The sequence below is a fragment of the Rana temporaria genome, chromosome 2 (genome assembly GCF_905171775.1).
Source record: "Rana temporaria chromosome 2, aRanTem1.1, whole genome shotgun sequence".
Taxonomy (NCBI): Eukaryota; Metazoa; Chordata; class Amphibia; order Anura; family Ranidae; genus Rana; species Rana temporaria.
Genome location: NC_053490.1, coordinates 210,082,066 through 210,109,332, shown reverse-complemented (window position 1 = coordinate 210,109,332; position 27,267 = coordinate 210,082,066). Strand labels below are relative to the sequence as shown.

Here is a 27,267-nt window from a genome sequence, read left to right as displayed (position 1 = left end):
AGGAAAGCTTGTTCCAAAGTCTGATTTCCCTGAGTTTGGCTGTTATAGATATCCTGTCAAATCAAATCCTTCCTCTGTGCAGGTCTGCTGAACAAGAACGTGTAGGTAACATCACTGTTATAGGTTGGCAAATGGAAGAGAAAGTTGATCAGCGTCCTCCTGTTAATAGATCACTGGATACTGTTAACGGAAGAGTAAGTATAATCTAGTCACAACACAGTTCATATTTTCATTAACTGAATAATTCAAACTAAAAAGGGCTTACTAAATAATTTATGTTATTGAAAATATTACCAATCTGTACAGGTTTCTAAAATTAACTTTTCTGTGTGTGGAATATTAGCAAATGGTGCATACCGTATTACAAATATGAGATATATTTTTAAGAAAATTAAGAGGTTTCATTTCTATTGCCATCTTAGCAATTATTATTCACCTTTAATGCACGTGATCCAGTGATGTGCAGAAGCCCAGCAGCTCCAGCTGCTGTCTCTGTCCTCATTGGACAGATTGATAGATTTGATGGATCTGAGTGTTGGCAAGCTCTGATCATTTTTGCATATGTCAAGATGTTAGGTTGTGAAAGATATAAATTATGAGTGACAGTTGAGCATGTCAAAGATAGCATTTTCACTAACTCCATGCCTTTGTGCATTGCCAAACGGTATGCAATCACGTAGAGTGAAACTTGGCCTTCAACATGATTCTTCATTTACAATCACATCTGTCTTTGGTAGAACCAAGAACAGTTTGGGAGATTTACTAACACTTGACTGTGCAAAATCTGGTGCAGCTCTGCATCGAAACCAGTCAGCTTCTAAGTTTTATTGTCAAAGCTTAACTGAACAAGCTGAAGTTAGATGCTGATTGGCTACAATGCACAGCTGCACCAGATTCTGCACTCTCCAGTTTTAGGCCGGGTTCACACTTATATGACAAACGCTCCGACATTGGGAGCTCATGTCGCATGACGTGTGACAATCAATGTTTCCCTAAGGCTCCGCTCCGTACCGTTTTCAGCGGACATGCCCGCCCGGAGATTTCTGTATGATGGCTGTACACACCATCATACAGAAATGAGAGACAATCCGCGCGGACAGACAGCGCGGTGACGTGTTTGCGCCGTCGCCGCGGCGATGACCCGGTGACGTGTTCGCGCCGTCGCCGCGACGATGACCCGGCGACGTGCGCGACGCTGAAAGGTCAATGCTTCCACGCATGCGTCGAAGTCATTCGCATGCGAGGGATGGCGGCCGCTCGGACATGTACGGTAAGTCTGTACAGACGACCAAACATGTCCGACGGACAGGATTCCAGCGGGCATGTTTCTAAGCAAGTTTAGAAACATTTGTCCGCTCAAACGGTCTGGCGGGCAAATGTACGCTGGAATCCTGTCCGATCGGCTGTACACACGTCCAAACATGTCTGCTGAAACTGGTCCGCGGACCAGTTTCAGCAGACATGTTCGGTTGTGTGTACGGGGCCTTAGAGAGCAGTCAAGTCGGCCTGACTTTGAAAATGCTCCCTGCACTACTTTGGGTCCGACTTTGATCCTTCTTCAGCCAATTGAATATCACTAAAGTCGGATCGCCGTCTTAATTGATGCGACTTTGGCATGCAACTTGTTCTCTGAAGATCTTGAAGGGAAATCCCACGCAAAAATTAAAACAAAAACAGGATGGGTTCCCCCTCCAAGACCATACCAGACCCTTTGGTCTGGCATGGCTTTTAAGGGGAACCCCCATGCCAAAAAACGCCAACAAAGTCCATACCAGACCCTTATCCAAGCACGCAGCCAGGCAGGCCAGGAAAGGGGGAGGGGACAAGCGAGCGCCCCCCTTCCTGAACCATACCAGGTCGCATGCCCTCAACATGGGGAGGGGGGGTTGCCCTTTGTGAATGAGTATAGGGTACGTCATACCCCTACTCAGTCATTAAAAAAAAAAGTCACTTTGATCCCCGGCAAAACCAGGCACTGTGTCTGGTATGAATCTTTAGAGGGAACTCCAGGCCAAATAAAAAAAAAGTAGGCATAGGTTCCCCCTCCAAGACCATAGCAGGCCCTTCGGTCTGGTATAGATTTTGAGGAGAACCCTCACACCAGAAAAAAATGGCGTGTGGTCATTACACCGGGAGAAGAACAGAGCGAGAAGGCAGCAGAGAAGAAGGAGACCCGACAGTAGAGGGAGAAAACAGCGCAAAGAGGAGAAGACCCGGAAAGGGAGGGGAACCGACAGAGGGAGATGACATTGCCGGGAGAGGGGAGAAGAAGTCGGAAGAGACGCCGGAGCTGCCTTAATAAAATTCTTAAAAAAACCTGTGTACTGTTTTATTTTTGACACTTTTTTTTTTTTTGGTGAATGGGTAGGGGTACGATGCACCCTCATACTCATTCACATAAGGTGGGGTGGGGGCGGAATCTGGAGAGGCCTCTTTTTTTAAAAGGGGCTTCCTGATTCCAATAAGCCCCCCCCCACCTGCAGACCCCGACAACCATTGGCAAGGGTTGCTGGGAAGAGGCCCTTGTCCTCATCAACCTGGGGTCAAGGTGCTTTGGGGTGGGGGGGCGCAGGGCTCACCCTGCCCCAAAGCATGCACCCGCCTATGTTGAGTACATTCGGTCTGGTATGGTTCGGGGGGCGCTTGCTCGTCCCCACCCCCTTTCCTGGCCTGACGGACTGCCTTCTCGGATAAGGTTCTGCTATGGATTTTGGGTGGGACCGAAGGGCCTGGTATGGTCTTGGTGGAGGAACCTATGCGTTTTTGTTTTTTTTTTTGACGTGGAGTTCCCCCTAAAGATTCGAACCAGACACAGCGCTTGGTATTGTCGGGAATCAAAGTCAGATGCCTGTTCAGATGGATATCGGACTTCAAGTTGCAGGGAAAAGTGTGGTACCAGTGTGAACCCAGCAAAGACTAATGTTGTATATTACATTAGTTAAAATATTCAGTACCCCATAGAATTATTTTATCCATACACACTTAAAACATGGATGGTGGTTTATTTTATAGTGTGAATGTTGTGAACTGTTTTTGACATATTTTATCTGTGAACACATATGTTTTTGTTTTTAGACTGTAATTCCAGTTGATGAAAGCTTAACAGAATGTTTAGGAATACGTTCAAAATATGCATCTTTACGGAAAGATACACTTCTGAAATCGGGTAAGCTGATTTATAGTAATTTTATTTAGGCAATGTTGCTTGCTTCTATGCACAGTTATCTGTAAGTAGCCTAGACTGGGTCTTCTGTGGATGAATTGTTACACACTCCAAGTTACAGGTCAGGTACAAACCCCTTTGTCGCATATATAGCATATAAACTTAAAAATAATTTGTATAGTTGTGGACAAAGTAGACATTGGTTCTGCTAGACATCAGTAGTGTTATGTATGTAGTAAAGCCATAAGTTTATTTTTTATCTTGTTAATTCACAGTGTTTGGAGGTGCAATCTGCCGCATGTACCGATTTCCTACAACAGATGGTAACCATCTGCGGATACTGGAGCAAATGGCCGAGAGTGTCCTTTCGTTAAATATACCCAGACAGTTTGTAAAACTCCTGCTGGAAGAGGATGCTGCCAGGTGAGATTGATATGGGCACCCTTCTTTATATGGAGTCCCAGAAATACAAATAATAACACCGTTACCTATATATAACACCAGCAATTTTGTTTCATACTGGGCAGCAGCGTCCTTCCTTGTCCTGTCCACTTTGGCCAAAAAAAGCTAAAAATGTCAATTTAGTATTCAAACTGCTGCTGTTTTTTTTTAAAGATAACATTTACACGTAAATCAATGTACTGATTTCTCTACTGTTTACAGTCTAAAGCTGGTCATACATGGTTATTTTTTTTCCTTTCAGCCATGAGCGCCAGTTCACACAAATGCAATGTGGGAACCAGCGCGATTCCAGTGCCAGTTCCCGCATCGCATCTCCCTCGCAGGCAGTTCACAATGCCCTCTGCGAACCACTGTGGGTGTCTATACAAAGTTAATGACACCAGATTGGTTCACAGATCGCAGTGCGAACTTAGAATTTAGACAGGAATAGGATTGCAAGGGTGTAAATACCCATGCAATCCGATTCCAGTGCAGGGAAAAAAACGGTTCCTGCACCATTTTGGTGCGAGTTTAGCCATACAGCTGTATGGCTGAATTTGCATTGCACAGGCATCGCATGTGATGTGCACAGCAATGCGGTGCGAATCACATTCGATGTCTGACATTGCAATAATGTGAACCCAGGCTGAAACATTGTATTCTGACAGTGAGACTCACTGATTGGCAGCAGATGCTGATCAAGGAAAATGTTTCAATATGTTTCTTCAACAGAAGGGGATGGCCACACATTAATCAAAATTCTGCTGATCCCTGCCGAACTGCTGAATTTTGATTAGTGTATGGCTGGCACTTCACCTGTATGTAGGGTGTAACATGGTGAAGATGCCCCCACCCTCAAGCTGTCCTCTGCCCACACACAGCCATGTCGGTCATTCCCGGGGATCTGTGAATTAGTGAACTGCAAGTCTTGCCTGCCAAAATGGAAGTCGAACTTGTAGTTCTCAATGGACTAGAAGTGTGGTAATTGGTGTACTCTTAGTCCACTGAATCTTCCTCGAACTGACAGTTTGTACAGAGAGCTAAATAAAGAGATTGCAGGAGCCCGACGTTGTACTTCTGATACACTGATCATGGGTAAAATGCATTACAGGCGCTTGTAAAAAAAGAAATAATGATAAATGCACTTTTTTTTTTTTTCATGAAAAAACATGCACATTTATTTTTTAATATAAGGGTTACCTGGCTTATACTATTTACATTTTTTCAGGTCAATAAGTGCATACCTCAAGCAGCGTTTCCCCTCTTTATTCATAGAAAGGCTTCTGTAAGAGCAAATAACAATAGTTCCCTGGTTTGTAAATCATATATATATATTCTAACATCTTTGGTTAATAACTTATACATTGCAAAACCATAGTATTGGGACAACATGTTTAAAAAAAACTGCAAAGTCTACTTTGAAATATCCTATTAAGCAAAAAATGGCCACTGCTTTTGATGCTTATTAAGTAATGAAGCGTGTGTTGCAAGGGGGAGGATTGAGAAAATGGTATATGTATGATTACCACATATTCAGAAACGGTCTGTGGTTGGTTACATCCTGTTTATCGTGTAAAGTCTATTAACACAGTTATTTATCCCATCTATAAAGCCTAAACTTGAATAACTAATACACTTTAAATATATTTTAGCAGCTAGAAGTCATTTTAGCAGTCGTTACTGATACTGAGTAGCACTGAACATTCCCTGACCACCCACTAGCTTTCAACTTTCTTCTGTTTAGATGACATATTTTTCCTACAGAATGAGAATTTCCACAAATTATTGCTCTGATTTAGGAAACCCTCTGTTACTTGCTTAAATTTAAATATACTTAAAGAAGGTTTCTCGTAGTGAACATTTTTTTAATGATTTCAACAAGTTATTTGTGTGGCAATTTTAAAGTGGAGTTCCACCCATAAATATAACATTACATCAGTAGTTTTAAAAAAATGTCATTAGTCCTTTAAGAATTTTTTTTTTCTTTTTTTCGATGCCTTCAAAGTGTTGTTGCTCGGCAGAATAGTTAATCTTCCCTCTTCCTGCACCTAGGTGCTTAAGCTTCCTAACCTACACCGCACAGACTCCTGAGAATGTAGTGGGTGTAACTTTCCAGGAGTCTGTGCACTCCCCAGTCTCGAAGAATCATGTGACTTGGACAGTACAGGTGCTGAAACCTATTACACTGCTTGTGCAGCACTGAGCATGTGCGAGATCTTCAAGGCTGAAATCCAGGAAGTCATACAGTCTGGCTTCATGATGCCCACACTTAAGATGGCCCCAGTCAATTTCTATTTTATAAAGTGTCTAAATACTGTAACGACCTAACAAAACGGACCTTAGTTTACAGACTAACTTTACTAGAATACATTAAGCTTGTGTATTACAGGGGTATTTATATTTAAAAAGTGAAATTGTGGCCGGAACTCCGCTTTAAGTGAGTAAAAGTTACCTGTTACAGTACTATGTTAGAAAGTCCATTCACTCCACTTAAATTTTAATTTATATATGTTACTTATGATTCCCTGTCTAAAGATATCTTTTATAGATCCTATTGGTGGGATTGCGGCCTATTGCCAGTCATTTTGTGCTGTGCAAAATCTGTGCTTTAAAAATGCTGCAGTGGAGTAGGTCAGATTTTTTTTTTTTTTTTTTTTTTTTTTTTAAAAGGTTCAGTGAGAATGGGGTGGTGCTTTGATGGGCACATTTATTTCAGAAAAGCAGCGGTAGGAGTTTGGGGTTACTTGTTCTTTACAGGAACAGCCTAGAAACTGGTATTTTAAGGTGATTGATGATTAACCAACAATCGTGGGTCAGCCCCAATTCCAGAAGAAGGCTGAACATATATTGTACAATTTTCGTATTCAATTTATTTTAGATTTACCTTCAACTATGTAGTGCAAGGGCCTGTCTGATTGCATGCAAATTGTATCGTTTTGACCTCATATGGTTTTGGTAGAGAAAAATTATACAAGAAAATTGTATAATGTATGGCGAGACAATACCCTTTTTGTTAGGACAGACCGTGTTCAAACCTAGTTAAAATTGATAGTGAATATCTGACTGCACAGTACAAACACAGCTGCCCCTCATAAACAAAGAGAACTATGTAGGATTTTCCTTATTGGAAGGTCCAGAACAGAGCATCTAAGAAAGGTGAGCTGACAGTTATGCTATGTGAATGGGACATGTAACTAATTTAAAGTGCATGTTGACCCAATTTGGCTGCAAAAGTGAAAATGCACTGTAAGTTTAGTATTTTTTCTAATCCGTACAACGGACAGTGCTTGCATTGAATTAGACATGTCTCTTGTGCTGGTAGCTGCTCTCTTCATCTAAATTCGAAATCATCTGTCATCTTGCCCCACTTCCCTGCATACCCCAAAAGTGTTAATCTTTTGGTGTTGTGGAGTTTAATACAAGCTGCTGGTCATGTCATAGGCACTCGTTAAGAGTGCCGACTTATGCCTGCCCTTTTGGCCCTTCCATTCATAAAAGCTGTATTCTAGCTTCCCACAATTAAAAAACGCCCTATGCATGGAGGAGGCAGACCTTTTATTCATCCACCCATTCATAAATCGCTTCTGATTCATGGAAGCTAAAGTACAGCTACTATGAATGAAGGAGGTAGACGGAAAAGATGGGCATAGTTGGCACTCTTGATGAGTGCTTATGACCGGTCCATTGGCTCATATTAATCTCCACGGTACTAGAAGATTACCACTGCAGGGATGAAGGGCCATGGGTGGCAGAGGACTAAAAATGTTAACAAAGATCAGCCACCAACTCCGTGAACATTGCCTGTTTAGTATAAGTACCATCCCTTGTGTGGAGTAAGCTTAAACAATTGAGAATTTGCCATTTCTTGTACTGTATAGAGTTTGTGAGCTTGAAGAGCTGGGGGAGCTGTCTCCATGCTGGGAGAATCTTCGCAGACAAATTGTAACGCAATATCAGACCATCATATTGACCTACCAAGAGAATATGACAAATCTCCATCAGTACAAAGGTAAGCTGGCTCAACTTTGACCTCATTTTAATTATATACATAAAACACTTGAAGGGTTGTTTTAACTTTCCACTGAAAGATCGGTATCAAGAGAAATTCACTGGGCAGACCTTTTGGATGTATTCACAATCAGTTTGTTTTCTATACAGAATACTGGTTGATCTTCTTTTGGATTTAGTAGGAGTGGTCATTACATTATGTCACATAAAATGTTTACTCCTTTTTCTTTTTCATCAAATATATTGGCTAAAATAAAAAGGACTTGAAATGGCTTTTCACACAGACACCTTTTTGTTTTGTTTAGACAAAATAAAAAAAAGAAGGGAAAGAGAGAGCACTGTCTGAGTGTAGTATTTATTAAAACCAATAATGGTTAAAAGTATTGCACGTGCATATAAAGAAGATAAAATCTCTTCTACAGAGCTACAAGGATGTGGAGCATATTGTACCTTGCCATTTCAAAGAGAAAAATGCCCAAAGTGTAGAAGGAGTATATCCTGAACACTATTACTAAAGCTGGCTATAGATGGATTAAAACTTGGCTGGTTCAGCAGGGATCGGCCAAATTCTGATCCATCTATGGGAAGGCTGGTGGTACAGAAGTCAATCTCAATCAACTTCTGTACCACCAGCCTGTTGAAAAATGTTTACATGATCGGTGACACCGACTATAGCCGTCAGTGATGATGAATGTATTCTGATGGCAGGGAAGCCTCCCTCTGTCAAAAAACAATAGCATGGCAGGAGGGATTCCCCCTTCCACCTTGAATGTGTGGCTAGGACAATCAATTTTTTTTCAAATCATTGGTTGAACAAAAGAAAATGTATGGCCTGCCCAAGGCTGAGTGCTAAAAGAAACTCTATGAAACTCTATGAAAAGGAGATATATCAGATTTATAAACTCAATTCATTGTCTCCTTCAGGCTTTAATGAAGAATTGGAGATCAATGCAGTCATTTATATTTTGGTTTATTTATATATTTTTAGTGGCACATTTTGTGTTTTTTGTGGCATGTCTCTTCAGGGATACTACAGCTACCATTTTCTCTTTGATCTCTGCTGGGGCTTGAAGTATCACAGGGAGTATGACCAGTCCTCTGCTCCCATACAAAACAGGCTCCTTCCCACAGTTGGGAAAGCTTGCAAAAGGGGCCATCACCCTAAAACCCCAATGCCGCGCCCACTGTACGACACCTGATGGTTTCACCATGTCCACTGAGCGAGCCGAAGTCCCTTCCTTTTTGGTCCAAGGCAGCTGCTACCTGGATTACATACAGTTCCTGCTATTCCTTGTGAGACTTCCTGTTGGTTCCTTTTGGCTAGCTTCATGGTTTAAGCATCTGACATTGCATCCAAAAAAGAGGAGCTTGATGCCCCATCATGATCAACCTGGAAGGCTGCCACCTACTGAAGGCTCTGTAGTCATGCTTCTTTTAATTTTGAATGTAATACTTTTCACTCCCCTTTGTTTTTTTGTGTTTTTTATTATGTGGTGAAGCCATCCCACATCCCATTTAGAGGAGAGATAGCATACACTATCAAAGTGTGATCTTTTTGTCCTGGTTGATTACATGGACTTTTTTATAGACTTTCAGTTTTTATGGACTTTTAAAGGGGTTGTAAAGGAAAAAAAAAATCCTAAATAGATTCCTTTACCTTAGTGCAGTCCTCCTTCACTTACCTCCATCCTTCTTTTTTGCTTTTAAATGTCCTTATTTCTTCTGAGAAATCCTCACTTCCTGTTCATCTGCCTGTAACTCCACACAGTAATGCAAGGCTTTCTCCCTGGTGTAGAGTTTCGTGCTCGCCCCCTCCCTTGAGGGGGGAGGGGCGAGCAGGAGAGTCGGGACGCTCTCTACGTTGCAGATAGAGAAAGGAGCTGTGTGTTAGTGGGCGTCCTGACTTTCCTGCTCGCCCCCTCCCCCCTCAGGGGAAGGGGCGAGCACGACCCTACACACCAGGGAAAAAGCCTTGCGTTATTGTGTGGATTTACAGACAGAAGAACAGGAAGTGAGGATTTCTCAGAAGAAATAAGGACATTTAAAAGAAAAATGGAAGGATGAGGTAAGTGAAGGAGGACTGCACTAAGGTAAAGGAAGCTAGTATTTAGGCAAAACATTTTTTACCTTTACAACCCCTTTAATGTTTAATTTTCATTTATGTATTGTGTACTTTGAGCATTTATCTTTGGTCTAAGAGCCACAATAATCTTTTTTTCCTTTTGCTCCAGGATGAGTTTGCTCACACATCTAAATGTTTTTATGAACGCCTATGTACACTGGTCATTGTAGTTTCAGAACTAGTAGTATGTTGTCATATTTGGAGCTTAACCGAGTCATTATCTGTGCCTATGCTGACTAGTTGTAGGCCTCCCACAAGTGTGTACTTGCAAACAATATAGTAGTGTCTACTTGGTGATACAAACATTACTGGTCTCTGGGAATATTCCTTTAAATCAGTGTTTCTCAATTCCAGTCCTCAGGCCCCCCCCAACAGGTCAGGTTTTCAGGATTTCCATTATTTTGCACAGGTGATTTGATCAGTTTCACTGCCTTAGTAATCACCACAGCCTTTTCATCTGAGGGAAATCCTGAAAACCTGACCTGTTGGGGGGGCCTGAGGACTGGAATTGAGAAACACTGCGTTAAATCAACCCAACCGCTTCTATCACCTGGAAGAGCTATGTGCAAAGGTGAAGCTTGACACACTCCTTGTTTTTTGATTTTATAGTTTCTAAAAAAAAAATGTTTTACATTCTGTAAATTTCTGGTATTTTGTGCATTCATACTACTACCACACTGTATGCAAAACGCTGGGGAAAAAAAACATTTTTGGCAGGCCTTCTCGAATTACCCTACTATAGAGTCCCTCTGCTTTCTTGCAACATGATCTAGAGAAATGTTTGCTTGATGTTCCGGGAATGGTGGAGGATTTTGAGAAATTGATTTATAGCAGAAAGGCTATAGAGAGAGATATACTCGTACAACATAAAATTACTGGAGCTTAGTGCACAAACACTTTATTTACAGTACTGTGCAAAAGTTTTAGGCAGGTGTGAAAAAATGCTGTAAATTAAGAAGCTTTCAGAAATGGAAATACGTTTATTTTTTATCAATTAACAAAATGGAAGATAATAGGACAGATGAGAGAATCAAATCAATATTTGGTGTGACCACCCTTTGCTTTGAAAATGGCATAAATTCTTCTATATACACTTGCACACAGTTTTTGAAAGAACTCAGCAGGTAGGTTATTCCAAACATCTTGGAGAACTAACCACATATCTCCTGTGGATGTAGGCTGCCTCAAATTCTTCTGTCTCTTCATATAATACTGGACAGATTAGAGATCAGGGCTCTGTGGGGACCAAACCATCACTTCCAGGACTCCTTGTTCTTTATGCTGAAGATTGTTCTTAATGACATTGGCTGCATGTTTGAAGTCATTGTGCTGCTGCAGAATAAATTTGGGGCCAATCACTCGCCTCCTTGATGGTATGGCATGATGGATAAGTATCTGCCTGTATTTCTTAGCATTTAAGACACAATTCATCCTGACCAACTCTACAACTCCATTTGCAGAAATGCAGCCCCAAACCTGCAAGGAACCTTCGCCATGCTTCATTGTTGCCTGCAGACACTTATTATTGTACCATTGTCCAGTTCTTCACGAACAAACTGTCTATTGCGACAGCCAAATATTTTACATTTTGACTCCTCAGTCTAGAGCACCTGCTGACATTTTACTGCACCCCAGTTTATATGTTTTAGAGCATGTTTTAGAGCATAGGACATAGAAACAAATCTAAGTGACTCAAATATGTACAAAAACATTGGAATTTGGGTGCAGAAAAATGACGGCAGGTGCTCTGGACTGTTCAGCCTGCAGGTTGTACGGCTATTATTGATGTATAAAAGAAAAATATGAATCGCGCTAAATAATAAATGTAAAGTTCATAAATTAATTGATATGGATTAAACTCATCTGTGTAAAGTTGTCCACAAGCCATATGATAATGAATCAATCTCTAAATGACAATGTCCATCACCAAAAACCTCAGTGAATCCACTACCAGCTGTAGAAACTGCTTTACAGCTCCTGTAGACCCCTTAATATAGGGGGTCAGTGTACGCCTGCGGCTTAAAACCCAACCGGGGCCTTTCTCCTCATCTCAGGGCTTCTCCACACTTCCGATATCACTCAGCAAGTTGGATAGTAGTTAGGCACCAAAAAGAGATGAAAGGCTCCACACTTGGCACCTAAGTCCTACCTTCCCTGTTCCCAACCTACAGGCACACGGCAAGATGTGGGAAGCAGAAGGATTTTATACTATGTGGAGCCTTTTGATCTCTTTTTGGTGCCTAACTACTATCAAACTTGCTGAGATAAAGAGAAAGGCCCCAGCTGGGTTTTAAGCGCAAGACTGGTGGAGCCACCCATGAATGTAAATGATCAGATTTACTCTGTGTAAACATGGGCTGATGAACATATACCTTGCCTGCAAGTAATTTACATACCACCTGAAAATGTTTGAAGTACTGTTTTCACTAATGGCACACCGTGGATACAATGTATGCTTACTATTGTCCACAAAAGGAAGGACTCTAGAATTCTGGAAGTCACATTAAATGGGAGTTCAATATCCTGAAACTTTCACAACTTGTATGTAGTTTGCGTATTTGCCGGCGTATAAGACGACTGGGCGTATAGGACGACCCCCTAATTTTCCAGCTAAAATGTTGGTTTTGGGATATACTCGCCAAATAAGATGACCCCTCACTGTGCCATTATTACATGCCTCACTGTGCCATTATACATGCCTCACTGTGCCATTATTACATGCCTCACTGTGCCATTATTACATGCCTCACTGTGCAATTATTACATGCCTCACTGTACCATTCCATTCCCTACCTCGACAATCTTCCTACCTTCTCCTGTTTGCAGAGTACAGACGGTGGCCATCCATTATTCAAAAGCCACGCCTCCTCCTCAGGCTGTTCTGTGATAGGCGGAATACTAATTTTCCCAGCAGAGCCTCTGTTCAGTGTTCCGCCTATAACGCATGTCCTCTCGTCCGAGGCCGAGGATGAGAAGGCATCCGTGATAGGCAGAACACTGAACAGAGGCTCTGCTGGGAAAATTTGTGTTCCGCCTATCACGGAACAGTCTGTGGAGGAGACACGGCTTTTGAATAATGGATGGCCGCCGTCTGACACACAGGTACCCGGCGTATAAGACGACCCTTGACTTTTGGGGCATTATTTTAGATGCAAAAGGTCGTCTTATACGCCGGAAAATACGGTATGTATTAAGGACCTCAGTACTTTTAGATTTATTAGCCCATCTTGTTTGTGTTTTTTTTTTTTTAGGTGTTTCTTTTAAAGCAAGCAGCTTAAAGGCAGATAAGAAATTAGAATTTGTTCCTACCAATTTACACATTCAAAGAATGAGGGTTCAAGATGATTCTACATCAGGTATGACATATGTTAAAAATAATTGGAGTATTACTGACTCACTAAAAGACAACTAAAGTTGGTTATTTTTTTTTATTCTCTACCAACAATTAAAATGATCTTGGACTCTTTCATCCATTTTTGGTCTGGCACTCCTTTCTGTTTTTCTATGGTTTGAGCTACTGTCAAGTGAGGGAAGCATTGCCGTGCGGGAGTTACCTCGCCAGAGCTATTGCATGTGTTTGAAGTTTTCCTTCATCTATCTGCAAGTACAAGATTGAAAGTTCCCTCTTTTAAATATTTGATCTGGAGTCTTTGAAGCAGAGGGTATTTACCTGTCATTACTTCCATCACAATCAAAAAACAAGGGGTCTAATGCTCATTTTAGGAAAGTGAGTTGAGCCATAAAAAAGGATTTATGGGGCAGCAGTGCATCCAGACCTCTGGGTGGGACTTTTTGATTCCATCAAAATTGGTTAACCCTATTTTTAGTGTGTGTGTGCGTGTGTATATATATATATATATATATATATATATATATATATATATATTAAACACACACACACACACTAAAAATAGAGTTAACCAATATATATATATATATATATATATTAGGGGTGCAACGGATCAAAAAACTCACGGATCGGATCGATCCTCGGATCAGGAGTCACGGATCGGATCATTTTCGGATCAGCAAAAAAAAAAAAAAGACAAATCTTGTTACACCCACCAGAGTTTTAGATTTCACAGTTCTTCTCAACACAAAACGGAGCTTATGTGCTTAAATACAGTGTTTGGAAATCCGACGGACTGTTTATTGCTAATGTGACAGAACACCTCTGATTTTCACATTTAAACAGTCCGTCAGATTTACAAATACTGTATTTAAGCGTATAAGCTCGGTTTTGTGTTGAAATAACTGCATCTCGCAATACTTATATGTGCAGCCAAGTGGAAGTCGCAGCCCCATGTACGAAAGTGGTGTCATCAGTTCCCTACTGTGACCTGAACTATCCCAATCATCAGATCCCTTTAGTGTCATTGATCGGCGGGCTGAGTGTCTAGTGAAAATCCCCCCTACGTGCTCAGTCCATACAGATCCCCCCGATCGCCTCCTCTCTGGCAAGCAGCAGGACGCCCGGTGCGGCGGCGGCAGCGGCTCCCCGTGTGGATTCCTCAAGGTGCAGCATGGAGCTCATCGCTGGGCTGTTAGGAGTCAATGACATATTGAGCTCAAGTGCCCACAAACTTCCGAGGAGCAGCCTGCATCCCCCGCGCCGGGTGGACCTCGATGGCCACCGCTTCGATAGCTAGGCCGAAGCCACGGCCTTTCCTATGGACCGGGAGGCCCGTGGATCGCCGTGTGTCCCGTCCCGAAGGTGCTGATCTGTACAGATCAGTTGCACCCCTAGTGACAATACTTGATGTGTTCCCACTGTCATATGGCATTCTTGTGCCACAGTGCCTACACACCATCACGGTTTTATCCACTTCATTCATTATATTTGACAGGGAAGCCAAAATGCTCCCATACAGGGGATTTAAATGACGCGGGCATTCAAGCTCCTCCGTTCGCCATGACCACGCTGTGTGTGGACTGAACATGCGCACATTTTTTTTTTTTTTTTTTTTAGAAAACAATCCTTTGGATCACGTGTGTGCGGTTCGGATCAATCTTTTTCGGTTCGGATCACGGATCAATGACGATGCGTTGCACCCCTAATATATATATATATATATATATATATATATAATGTGTGTGTGTTGGCAGACCTGATAGGCAGCCCAGTGCCAGCTGAAGGATGGACAACTCTGATTCCAGTTAAGAGGCAGCTGCTTAGTATTGCCAGCTTGCAGCAGGAAGAGCTGCTATTAGCATGAGCTTCAGGTAGGAAACTTTGCAACAGATCTACAAAAAGATTAGCTTATGAAAACTAACAGTGGCTGCATCCTTTCATATGCAGGCACTGTTCAGTTATTCAAGCATCCACAATTGTTGTGGCTGATTGAAGATAGGCGCTGGCAGTGGAGATTTCCCCATAAGGTATTTGGTAACACAAAAGCCTCTTTAGCTTTTTACTGTTTTCATATTTGTAGTAAACCTATATTAATAAGAAAGATCCTTTATCATATAATCTGCAGATCAAAACTACGATATAGTGACAATAGGAGCACCAGCTGCCCATTGTCAAGGATTCAAATCTGGGGGGTTACGGAAGATTTTGCACAAGTTTGAAGAAGCAAAAAAAAAGTAAGTTGAATCTTGTATCATCTTTGCTACTTTTATTATTAGAAACACTATTCGTGTTGTTGTACGTATACTTTATATCATGTTTTTTTTTTTTTTTTTAGCAAAGACTTTTAGATTTAGAGCTTGCTAACGTGTAGCCAAACTCAAGAACAAAAAAGTATTTTATTGCAGTTTACAAGTTCTTGAATATTGTGGCTGCATTTTCATTAGGCCATTTTCCTTTATTCTTCTGCCATTTGCCATTAACACACCTCGTGTGTTAAACTAAAGCCCTTTGACACATGCCCTTAGATTTTATATTTGGTGACTTAAGGGTTTTCTCATTAAGTAGTACACAGTAGATTTCAAGTTAATCGTTCAGCATGAAACAGTTTGGACAACATGGTTGGGGACATTTTCAGTTCAGTATGTAAGCATAAAAACTAGGCACTCAGTGGAGACTTTATTGCTTCTAAGAAACATGCAGTTTGGAAGTCCTTATCAAAGAACCAGTTAGGAGTTAACAAAGGTAACAAATGTATATCCAGTACGCAAGACATAAAAACTAGGTATTTTTACCCATGCTTCTGATGGCAAAGTTGCAGATTAGAATTCCTTTTATGAAATCCAGTTATGAGTTCAGAAGGCCAACAAATACTGATACTGCTCAGTTTCAATGTCATATACCACAAAGTTGAATACATATTATTTTGCTTCCTATAATCACACTGCCCAGCTACCAGAGACTACAGCTTAACTGACATTACATGCTGTTAATTATTGCTTGAAAATCCATTTTTTGCTATTATACTAACCCTCTCAGTTGCTGCCTATGCTTGGCATTGACACCCTTTAAGGGGATTTTCTGGAATATTGGAAATGTCTTTAGTATATCTTGATATAGTAACTTGAAGGGGGTTACCACCTCCCGCCAACTTATGGATTTTATTGAAAATAAAAGCAGTGAACACAGATTTGTCCTGCCAGTGGTGAAATCTAGTACTGCAGTATGAACACAGTTTTACTGAGAGACCACTACTGTATAGTGTATTTCTGAAGCTACAGTCCCTCCGGTAGTGTAACTAACATTGGCACAGAGGTCCTGTAACTTCTTCTTTTTTTTTTTTTTTTAAATGGGTACTGGGAGATGGGTACCCCTCCATGTTACAATAAATACATGTTTCTTTTAAATCACTCTTAAAGAAATCTAATACACATTTTCAATTTTCTTTTCTTTTAAATTATGCATATCTTTACATGCTTTAGAAAAAATAAGCAAGGACTTGGTGACAATATTTTGCTAATTAACATTTTAAATTAGTTATCTAATTTTGCATTTTGTTTCTTGGTTCCTTATAGCAGTTTTGAGGAAAGTTGGTGAGTTGGTTTTGCAGTATCCATAAAATCATATGTGTTCATGCTTTTTGTAATATTAGTTTCTTGTGATTTGATTTGGTGGAGTATGGGTCGCCATCACTTTTTTTGCATCTTTCATTTAGACCACCGATTTTGTAGGTCTGTTGCCTATTTTAGCATGGACGGAGCTCAAAATTTTGGCACTGCTTCACTTCACAGCTACATGTAGAAGCAACATTGTGTGTGTGCTTTTATTGTGTTCTTCTAGAAGCCTTGTTTTTACTTTAACGCATGTTTCTGTCATGCCAATATTTAGTTGTTCTAATTATCCTGTTCTATTAAAGGTTATTGATTTGTGCAATTTATCTCAAATTTTGGCAGAAGTATTATTTTACTTCTTTTCTTTTTCTCAGCACACCACCGCAACGCAACCGGTCACATAGGAAACGAGGCATTTTGCCCTGTCCGTGCGATGCGACTGCACTGGAAAAACCGCCCAGTGCAGTCCCAACGCATCTGGTGTGAATATACCTGAAATGTCCATGTAAATAAATTGCTAAATACTGCTGAACTTTATTCATTTACTTATAAATCAGTTGTGGGAGTGCTGGAATATCACTTTTGTTTGATGGATGCATTAAAGAATTCTGCAGTCTATCCATACCATCCAGACCTATTGTTGCTCCATCCCCCTTGTTGTGTGATAATATATATGTATTACCAGGTTACAGAAGAAATTTAAGACGCCACTGTATCTAGACTGGTCACATCAAGAGTCCAGTGGTATTTTAGAAAAGCAACAAATTATTCATTGAAAACACAATGAGTTCTGCCAAGAAATAAAAGGGGTTAAAATAGGAGAGGAGGAATACAAACTCTCCGCCTTTGCAGACGACGTCCTCTTCTATTTGGATGAACCCAAAACATCAATCCCAAGCCTATTAAACCTATGCAGAGAGTACGGGGAAATTACGAATTTCAAAATAAACCTCACTAAAACGGAGATTATGAGTATAAATATAAGTAAATTAGAAGAGCAATTCTTGAAAGTGAAGTACCATTTCGCCTGGGTCAAAGAACTTAAATACCTAGGGATATTGTTAGCAAAATCTACTAAAAAAATGTATAAAATAAACTTTATCCCCCTATTAAATGAAATTAAGATAGAAACAAAAAGAGTGGAAAATAGAGCAATATCATGGATTGGACGAATCAATTATTGCAAAATGGTTATTATACCTAAAATCTTATATAAATTTCAGATGATCCCCATAGCCCTCCCGAGAACATTATTTTCTGCACTAAAAAAATTAATTATGAATTATATATGGAAAAATAAGAAACATAGGATATCACTCCAGACCCTAAAACAACCAAAAAATAAGGGGGGATTAGCGGTACCGGATATTAAAGGATACTATGACGCAGTGGTAATAACAAGGGTGGTGGAGTGGGCCAGAGCCAACAAAGAAAAAAGGTGGGTAAGTTTAGAAAATGAATTAGCACAGGCGAGGTTGGACAAGATAATTTGGAACCCTCCTCAATTTAGGACACTAGATAAAAACGCACACGAAATAACAAAAAATGCACTTAAAATATGGGATAAGGTATATAAAAAAACTCAAAAAGAATATAATTCACCTTTAATAGCACTAAAAAATAACGATTATTTTGCACCAGGTAAAACACAAGTAGGGGGTAATTGGATTAAACAAGACACTGTACAACTAAGGGATATAATGAAGGATGGTCACATAATAACACTACAAGAGTTAAAATTTAAAAATAATTTAATGGAAATCAATGAATGGAGGTACCAGCAGCTTAAACATTTTATTCAGGATCTCCCAGGACCACTGAGAATGGGAGACCAGTTAACAGAATTAGAAAAAATATGTTCCACGGAAAGATCAAAAGGAACTACCTCAAAGTTATATAGGATTCTATTGAAGATGGATGAGCAGAACATACCCCCATTCATTAGAAAATGGGAAAGGGAACTGGGAACACAGCAGGATGGGGGCACAATAGATAAAATGTTGGCTCTAACGCACTCTTCAGCGGTAGATAGCCGTACTGCGGAGATGTGTTTTAAATGTATATCCGGATGGTACATGACTCCGGATAAACTAAAAAAGTATAAAGAAGAGCAGACAGGAGAGTGCTGGAGGGGATGTAAAACATCAGGAAATATGGCACACCTCTGGTGGGGATGCCCTAAGATTAAGAGGTATTGGGAACAAATTTTGGCCTGTGTGGAAGAGATCACGGGGAAAAAGATCAAGATGGACCCATGGGTCATCCTATTCCATGGGGGGGACGAAGGTATAAGGAGTTACAGGAAAACGCTTGTACCGCATCTACTCAATGCCGCTAAGAGACTTATTCCAAGGAAGTGGCAAGAGGTGGAGTGCCCCTTAATCTGGGAGTGGATAGATGCGGTTGAAGAAACATACAAAATGGAAGAACTAAAAGAGGCCATAGAGGGTAACAACATCCTACAAATCACGAAATGGGATAAATGGAGGACTTTTAAGAAATCGTGGAGTTACGCAGAAAAATTAAGGGTAGATACTTAAAAAGATATACCAGAAGAAAATTAGAGAGAACTAGAGATATAAGAGATTGTTTAAGGTGAGATAGGGGGGGGAGGGGAGGGATGGATTAGGGGGGGGGGATAATTGAAATCACAATTACTTTGCGCCTCTAAGCACGAGGAAAGATATTAAATAATAATTATAATATATACTTTAAAAAAAAAAAAAAAAAAAAGTAAATTTTTCACACAAAAGAAGTGACACTTATGATGCAAAACCAATATAGAGATGCAATGGGCTGGTACGCAGAACATGAGCATATAACGCACACTCTATGAGGTTGAGTCTGAAGTGAAAAAAAAAAAGAAAAAAAAAAAAGAAAACACAATGAGTTATTTGGGTCTGCGTGTCTCTAATGGTTACACACACATAGACAATATCAGACAGGTGTCAACCCACCTTCTAAGCATGTTGCAGCTGGCAGTGGTGGGGAAGGGGGTCAATTTAGGCTATATACCAATATACCAGATATTTTAAAGGGCTCCAACAGAAGAACTGAATAGAGTGTGGGGAAGGTGGGTGGGAGGGAGGTCCTATTGAAGGAACCCGTCGCTGCCAAGAATGGGAAAAGTGACTGATCCTCTTCAAAGTTTGCCTGTCTCAAATCTGAACCCATGATGAAAACATTTATATAATATAGTGTTGGATATGTTGTTAGTTAGCACATTGCACTTTATTAGTAATATTTTTATATTGGTAAGCGCCCCAACACCCCCCACTACTCATTTTATATAATGACACATGCCCAAATTACCATTGGATCCAGGTTTAGTAATGGGGGTAACTACACTGACCAGGAGTTTACAAGAGTGGCTTGAATTACAGCTGCCAATATTTCTGGATCAGCTGTACATTTTGGCTTTCATTGAAAGTAAGCCGAGTCTATGATAAAAAGATGCAAAGGTAGGGATTAAAGAGGTTGTGCCATAATTATGTTCAATACTGAAAATCTGCATTCTTATTGCAGATGAAAATCTGTACATCATTACTTTATATGTACAGTATAATTATTCCTACAACAAATTCGCACACAGATTTAGCATAAAAAAATAAACTTCACCAGAGATTTACTTTTATATTTTCCTAGAAGTGACAAAGCATTTTCTTGGGTGTTCATTTAAAGTGAACATGACCAGTGCCTGACAGTACCTGTGTTAGCTTTCAAACTGATCCCTGTGTTCTTGTAGAGTCTTGGATCCTAGGCTTAAGCTGTAAATGGGGTCTTGACTTCTTCCCAAGTTTAGATCAATTCCTGCCCCTTCTAATGTTATGCCCCAACTTTTTAGACGCTAGGACTTTAGTGTGCAATATAGGCTCTCAAATTTAAAAGTTTAAATGACATGGGTGAGGCTTGGTGCCAGGAAGGGGTGTGGATCATGGGTACCTGTAGGAACTTTAAGGACATCAGCACTGTTGCTGCCTAGCAACATTTTAGCCAAGGTAAGTTTGACTTTTAATATTCTGCTGGTGTTTTCATTATTACATCTTCTGATCTTGGTGGATATCAAAACCAAGATGTCTGTGCTATGTGAAGCCCATCTAACGGGAGCATGATATTCATCCACTCAATGTGATCTGTGTATACCAAGCCTGCCTTGATGCATCCACTTTGTCCTTTCATGAGTGTTTCACCTGTGTGAATACATTAGTTACCTGTTCATGATTAATATAGGATTTTTTTTTTTTTCTTGCAGTACTTCAGCGGGCCCCCAGTCTATTGTTTACATACCACAGGACATTATCCGAGCCAAGGAGATCATTGCTCATATCAATACTCTGAAGACACAAGTCAGTTATTATGCAGAAAGGCTTTCAAGGTCAGCCAAAGACAGATCAGCCAGTGGCATTGAGCGTACGCTGACGATTTTGGCAGATAAGGTGTGTACCTCTTTACAAGCATGCGCTGATGACTTCCTGTTGGTTATGGGGTCCATTTTTACAGGTAAGCAAAGCAATTATAAAAAGGGGTGGAGCGCAATATTTGCGTTTCTGGATCCATTTCATCATGGTGAAGCTCTTTGCTATTGCTGTCTGGGCCTTGTTCACTTCGTTGGACATACAGACTTTTAGTTATTATGGAATTATGGTTGTTTTTTTGTTTTTTTTTCAATTTCCTAAATATCCAACCTTTTAAACACAATCAATTGTCAGCAATGGAGGTAGCGACACGACCAATCAGAGAATGGCAAAAAAAAGAGGCTTTATAGGACCAATTGCTAGAAATGGTGTGTGGGCCCATGAAGTTGAATCGTCTGTTTTCAAAATGAGCAATATACTGTATTCTGGATCGGCTGGAATTGGAATGGCCCATATTTTATATATATTTTTTCACTACCTGGAGCCTTTAGAGCCCTTATGCTCATTGGTTCACTGGCTTTGATTGACAACAGTCGGAACCAAAGACTCCCGCTGCTGTCTCAGTCAATGAGAGAGAGAGAGAGAATCCCTGGAGAGCCGAGCCCCTCGTGCACTTCGCTGGAGGCTCATGTAAGTATTAGAGGGACAGCTGCACACAGAAGGTTTTTTACCTTAATGCATTAAGGTAAAAAAAAAAAATTCTGTCTTTAGAACCACTTTAATGAGAATGATATCATATTTCAGTAGAAATGGATATACTGACATTTTTTTTTTTGTGTTCTTATAGCTCCATCTTTTCTTTTCAGACAAGGCAGCTGGTCAAAGTGTGTGATTGCAAACTATTATCCAGTGCAATACAAGGACTCAATGCTGCTAGGCCTGACTACATTGCTTCCAAAGCTTCTCCTACATCAGCTGAGGCAGATCAAGTTATGCTGAGGAATGACCAGGATACTCTAGTGGCGCGATGGACGGGGCGGAGCAGCAGGTCATCACTCCAGGTGGACTGGCACGAGGAAGAATGGGTATGAATGCCCCCTATTGCCTTATATTTAGTATTGGTAGCTGTAAAAAAAAAAAAGAAGCAAAGATTGACAGATTCAGCAATGAATAATATTCCGAGTGTGTACACCACTGACTTGAAGATACCAGCAAAAATAGATGCCCATTATTCATCTCTTTTTGGACAAATAAAGTGGAGCCTCAGCCAGGCTTAGCTAGGACGAAGACACTAGGGTTTTTATTGATGTCTGTGTCCCCATTGTCCTGGTAACCACTGACACTAGGACAGAAAAGGATTGGAGATGAAAAATGTTGAAGTTGTCATCCCAATGGGAGATGGGGGGAATTTTCCAATGGGGACAACTGGTTCTCCGAAAACAGTTTTTGTTAACAAACAGAATTGCTCTGTTTTAAAAAAAAAAACATAATAAATAAACGGGTATCCAGGATTATACTTTCCAAAGAAAGGGAGGAGCTGTTGTCAACAAAACATGTCAATGCAGTGCCCAATATTCAAGGAGAGTATACATTCAATGATTGCCAACGTGAAGGAAAGTAAGAGGAAATCCACCTCCTTGGAGATAGAACATTTAACCATGGCTGACAGATTTTTTCATACTTCCGGGGGCAGTTCCTATTAATATAAGTCAATTTGTACATTGGCAATACCCAATTTACGATAGATTCCCAAGAGGATATTGTGGGAGGAGAGGCAGAAGCACACTTAAAGAGTATTTCCTTCTTTGCGTAGTACAACGCATATCATAGCTACAGCTTGGTTTATCTGGGTCTTTGCTCATTGTCATGGATGCCCAGCAGTGCCAGTTCAGGGGTTCAGGGGTACAGGGGAAAGACAGCTGTAAACGAGTATTACTAAGATCAAAAACCTATCCAAAACTGTGCCATCCGAGGACATGTCCAGAACATATGGAAATAAGTACCTTCTGCCATATGGCATCTTGAACAAATAGGGGACCTTTGTGGATAGATTCTGTGCAACCTCTGTGTTGTAAAATATACTTCATGTAGGAATTTTGCCTGGTTTAGTTTATCTCTGGAGGCTATCATCAGCTTAGAGTTATCTTCGAAACCTCCTTCCCAGACTTCCCTTTCTAGAGTGCAGGTATATAAGTATGCCGTTGTTCCCAAAACCTACCCATCTTGGGTGATGCTGTACTAAGGAGAGACAAATAAAGTGTAGATAGGGGTTTAATCATGGACTTCTGTGCCAGAAGATCCTCAATCGGGTCAGTCTCAAGGATGGGAGGGTCAAAAAATTGAGAACGTACAGCGTGCTGTAGTTGAAAATATCTGAAATACATCCAGCGGGGTAGTCTAAATTTGGCTGACAGTTCTTTAAATGATAAAAGTATTCCAGCAGGTATGACATCTCTCAACTTCTGGATGCCAAATATGGCCCAGACCTGTGGGTCAGGGAGCATTTTAGGGAAGGAAGGGATTAACTCATAGAGGTTGGTAGGGAGACCAATGACCGGCTTTAACAAAATGTGCTCTAGAAGCTGCCCTTTGAAAACTGTCTAAGGGAAAAAAAATTGGAGAGATTTCCTCTCACTTACTGTTGTGTCTCTGGAACAGGAAGTAAACAACAATTTTCTAAACTGTGACAGCAAAAAACGAAAGCAGGGATTTTATCCATTTCCTACTCTATCCAAAACAGGCAAAATGACAGACTTCTTTCTGTCCTGAAATTGCTGATTGATCACAAAAGATGATAAAACACAGGATAAATTACTAAGCTGTTATATTTATTTGTCTGTAGAACCATCTGAATGCAGCCTATGTTTCAGTATCTCTCCCCAATGGTATAACTCTTGCCATCACTTTTATCTGAGCTCAGTATAAAGAAAGCACGCTCTAAACGTCATTCCTGATTCCTGATTTTGCAATTGATTGTTTCAGGATAAAGTCTGGTCGAATGTGGAGAAAAGCCTTGAATGCATTATTCAGCGGGTTGACAAGCTTTTGCAGAAGGAGCGCCTACAAAGTGACAGCTGTGATGATGTTTTTCAGTGTGAAATTAGCTGCACTAGCAAGAAAGGTAATCCAAGGAGAGCGTATTGGATAAACCCAGAGGCCTCTGATGATGGGGCTGTGTTGTCATCCACATCATCTCCATGTCCTGCATGCCATCCCTCCCGGTTTACAAGTGCGTATGACTGTGACATCACTTCTCAGCATCTCTGCTTCTTCTGCACTAACCTTTAAATAGCAGAAATGCTTACCAGCTCATTGTGCTTTTGTCTTAAAGCATTAGGCTGAAAACTCATTTTGTATGGCAAACATAGCCTACACACTGCAAGGGTTAAATTCTCATTTGGGTCTAGGGGACTGGATAAAGCTGTTTTTTCTTACCCAATCCTTCACTCACTCAGCAGCTGGTGCTTTCCTCTACTCCCCTACGCTTCAGCAGCGGACTGTCCCTTGGCATCCCCATGCCCAGTGCAGCGCTTTGGGCTCTGCATTGGACTTGATCAGGTCCGAGACCTGCAACTATCGGAGCATACGGCAGAAGAGGCTGCAGGGGATGATCTTGCATTGTGAAAGAAACCTGTGGGAGAGGAGGATCAAGTACATAAAAGATCTTATTGCAAACCCCTATCCATAAACAAGCATTTAACTCTTGCAGAGTGGGGCCAGCCCTACTGCAAAGGAGGATGTTCACTCTCCTTTAAATATACTGATGTGTTGCTCACCTTTCATATTATAAAATCATAACTGACATTTTCTATAGTGTGTTATGGTGGTTCTAATATGACATGAATTCCAGGTAGGATTAACAGTGTGTCCATGTAGTTTGGATAGGCTGCATGTTTGCTTTCTGTGGTTTAAAGGAAGTGCAGCCATTCAATATCCATAATTTTGTGCCTTTTAATAACATGGCAAGATCTGGTATTTTGACATCTGATCTATTATCTCGTTTTTTTTCTTTGACATCTGATCTATTATGTCGTTTATTTCCTTTAAATAATCACTTTTCTGCCACTTAACTCTTGCTGTGTATGTATGTATGTATGTGCTATGAGTTTTCCGTACTAGACGTTCCATAGTCCTTTTCACCTATTTATATTACAATGTTGATGATTAGTAGTTACAGAAATGCAACACTGTAGATTGTTTTACTTGACACTTTAAAAATGTTTTAAAAACTATTTCTGTTAATTGGTTGGTGATTCGATTTTGGATTAAAGTATGACCAAAGGCAAAACCTTTTTTGGATGGCGTGGAGAGGGGTTAGAACACAAAAAATAACTGATGGGGGGGGAAAAAAAAGTTTTGCCTTAAGGTTATATACTTCTTGTTTTAAATTGGCTCTTTTTAACAAAACGAGTACAATGCATAAAATGTCAATAGTACTGTATATCGTGTTCTAGCTATTCCTCTGATAGTTTGTTTTTATGTTAGTCCAGTATAATCCCTTTAAAATAATTCATATTTGGTCTATATTAAAAAAATGTAGTAGTATTAGGAAGAGTAATCTTTCCCACGATCTGTAAAGAAATGGTGTTCTGAGCAGCTGTATGATATAGCTCGAAGGTTAGAAATGCTGAATTTTTTTTAACTGGAATTCTGAGAACAACCCCACCAGCCTAATATCTGCACACAGGGTATAATATTTCCCTGTATATGTCTCCTCCTGAGACCTCTCCATTGGTTTCCATTATCAGTGCCAATGCATTCTCCAATTTTGCATTTGTAATTGTTGTGGAAGATATAGACAGAAGTGAATCTGCCAGTATCCTCTAGATCAGGGATCTCCAAACTTTTCAAACCAAGGGCCAGTTTATTGTCCTTCCGACTTTAGGAGGGCCGGGTTGTGGCCAGTGGGGATAGAAAATATGGCCTCAGAGTTTGCAGTCAGTAGGATAAGGAGTATTGCTCCTATTAGTAGAAGTAATTGTATCCCATCATTGAAAGAAATTGTGCCCCCTTGTTGGCGTCAGTGGGAAGAATAGTGCCTCATATCAGTGGGAGGAAAAAAAAGCCCCAAGGGCCGGATAAAGGCTAGCAAAGGGCCACATCTGGCCCTCGGGCCGCAGTTTGGAGACCCCTGCTCTAGATGCAGAAAGTAGTATCAAAGGGATATATTATGTTCTAGTACACAAAACAATACATATATCTGGACAGTAACACTAATAATAATAATTAGGCCTGCTTTTTGAAAGCCTTCTATAGCTTAGCAGTAAAGTAATGCTCTAAATATACTGTGTTACCTCCTGGGTTACGGTATGTTTTTCTGTATGCCAGTATATTAAACTGGCAGGCATTTGGTCTGTGGAGTCTGGACATGTGACTTCCCTCTATTTCTGGATCCTGTTTGCAATGTTATCAGCTTTTCCCTGGGGCTTTGCGTCAGTGCACTGTTAACGCTTTAAAGGCTAGGTCAAAAATATGACATGCATTTAAATTATTGTACAGCATCTGTACTTTGACTGCAGTTTTAAGATATAAAAATAATCCAAATCTATATACATGTTTAAAAATTGTTTCTGTTGTATTTATTTTTAACACCAGATATGTTTCTACGTTGCCAGCTCATAAGTTGCATTGTGATTTAACAACTGTGGTGAATGGTGCCAGTTACGTATATAAACTGGAAATCCTCTTCAGTGTGTTGATGAAAGTGATGCAACGATTGGGTCCTATATCAATATGTCTGTGACTCTCTCTGCAAAATTACACTGTGAATGCTGGGCTCAGTGGTAACCTGCACTTACAGTATGTCTTCAGTTCACAGGATCGAGGACACCTAATGTTGAAAAGGATTTGCTGTGGTGTGACAGCACCAAATAGGAAGTAATTATTGCAGTGAGAGTTGCTTTTTCAAAATGTTCTTATTTACTGCTGGCAAACTTGTAAAATAGCCTGGAGTTGGGCTTTAAAGGGTATCTGTGCTTTTAAGTGAAAGTGCATGAACTAGGCACACCTTTCTCAGTTGCAGAGATAAATTGATTATATGGTGAAAAAAAGCATAAGAGAAAACTGCAAATCAAAATGATCAGCTTGCATGTAGCCAGATCTAGGTGTTTGCAAACCTGCTTTTCTGCTACTTACAGCTGCAAGCTTAATACTAATGTTTCTAGGATGCTCAGACCTTTGCTTGCAGGTTTATTTATTTATTTTTTCTTGGAACTTTT

At 40.3% G+C, this 27,267-nt stretch overlaps 1 protein-coding gene across 5 annotated transcripts in view; it reads left to right on the top strand.

Annotated features, from left to right (window-relative positions):
* The window catches only part of INPP4A (inositol polyphosphate-4-phosphatase type I A), a 146,384-nt gene that overhangs the window by 85,930 nt on the left and 33,187 nt on the right, over positions 1 to 27,267 (top strand). For 2 of the 5 annotated variants that reach the window (XM_040336334.1, XM_040336333.1), the window contains exons 8-17: positions 83 to 194; positions 3,076 to 3,166; positions 3,439 to 3,586; positions 7,483 to 7,613; positions 12,986 to 13,090; positions 15,212 to 15,320; positions 16,659 to 16,676; positions 20,947 to 21,130; positions 21,916 to 22,134; positions 24,032 to 24,170. In XM_040336334.1, coding sequence (XP_040192268.1) covers positions 83 to 194; positions 3,076 to 3,166; positions 3,439 to 3,586; positions 7,483 to 7,613; positions 12,986 to 13,090; positions 15,212 to 15,320; positions 16,659 to 16,676; positions 20,947 to 21,130; positions 21,916 to 22,134; positions 24,032 to 24,170 — 1,256 coding nt within the window. Of the gene's footprint in view, positions 1 to 82; positions 195 to 3,075; positions 3,167 to 3,438; positions 3,587 to 7,482; positions 7,614 to 12,985; positions 13,091 to 15,211; positions 15,321 to 16,658; positions 16,677 to 20,946; positions 21,131 to 21,915; positions 22,135 to 24,031; positions 24,279 to 27,267 lie in introns of all 5 variants that reach the window. The other 3 variants (XM_040336331.1, XM_040336332.1, XM_040336335.1) reach the window with 3 other exon arrangements.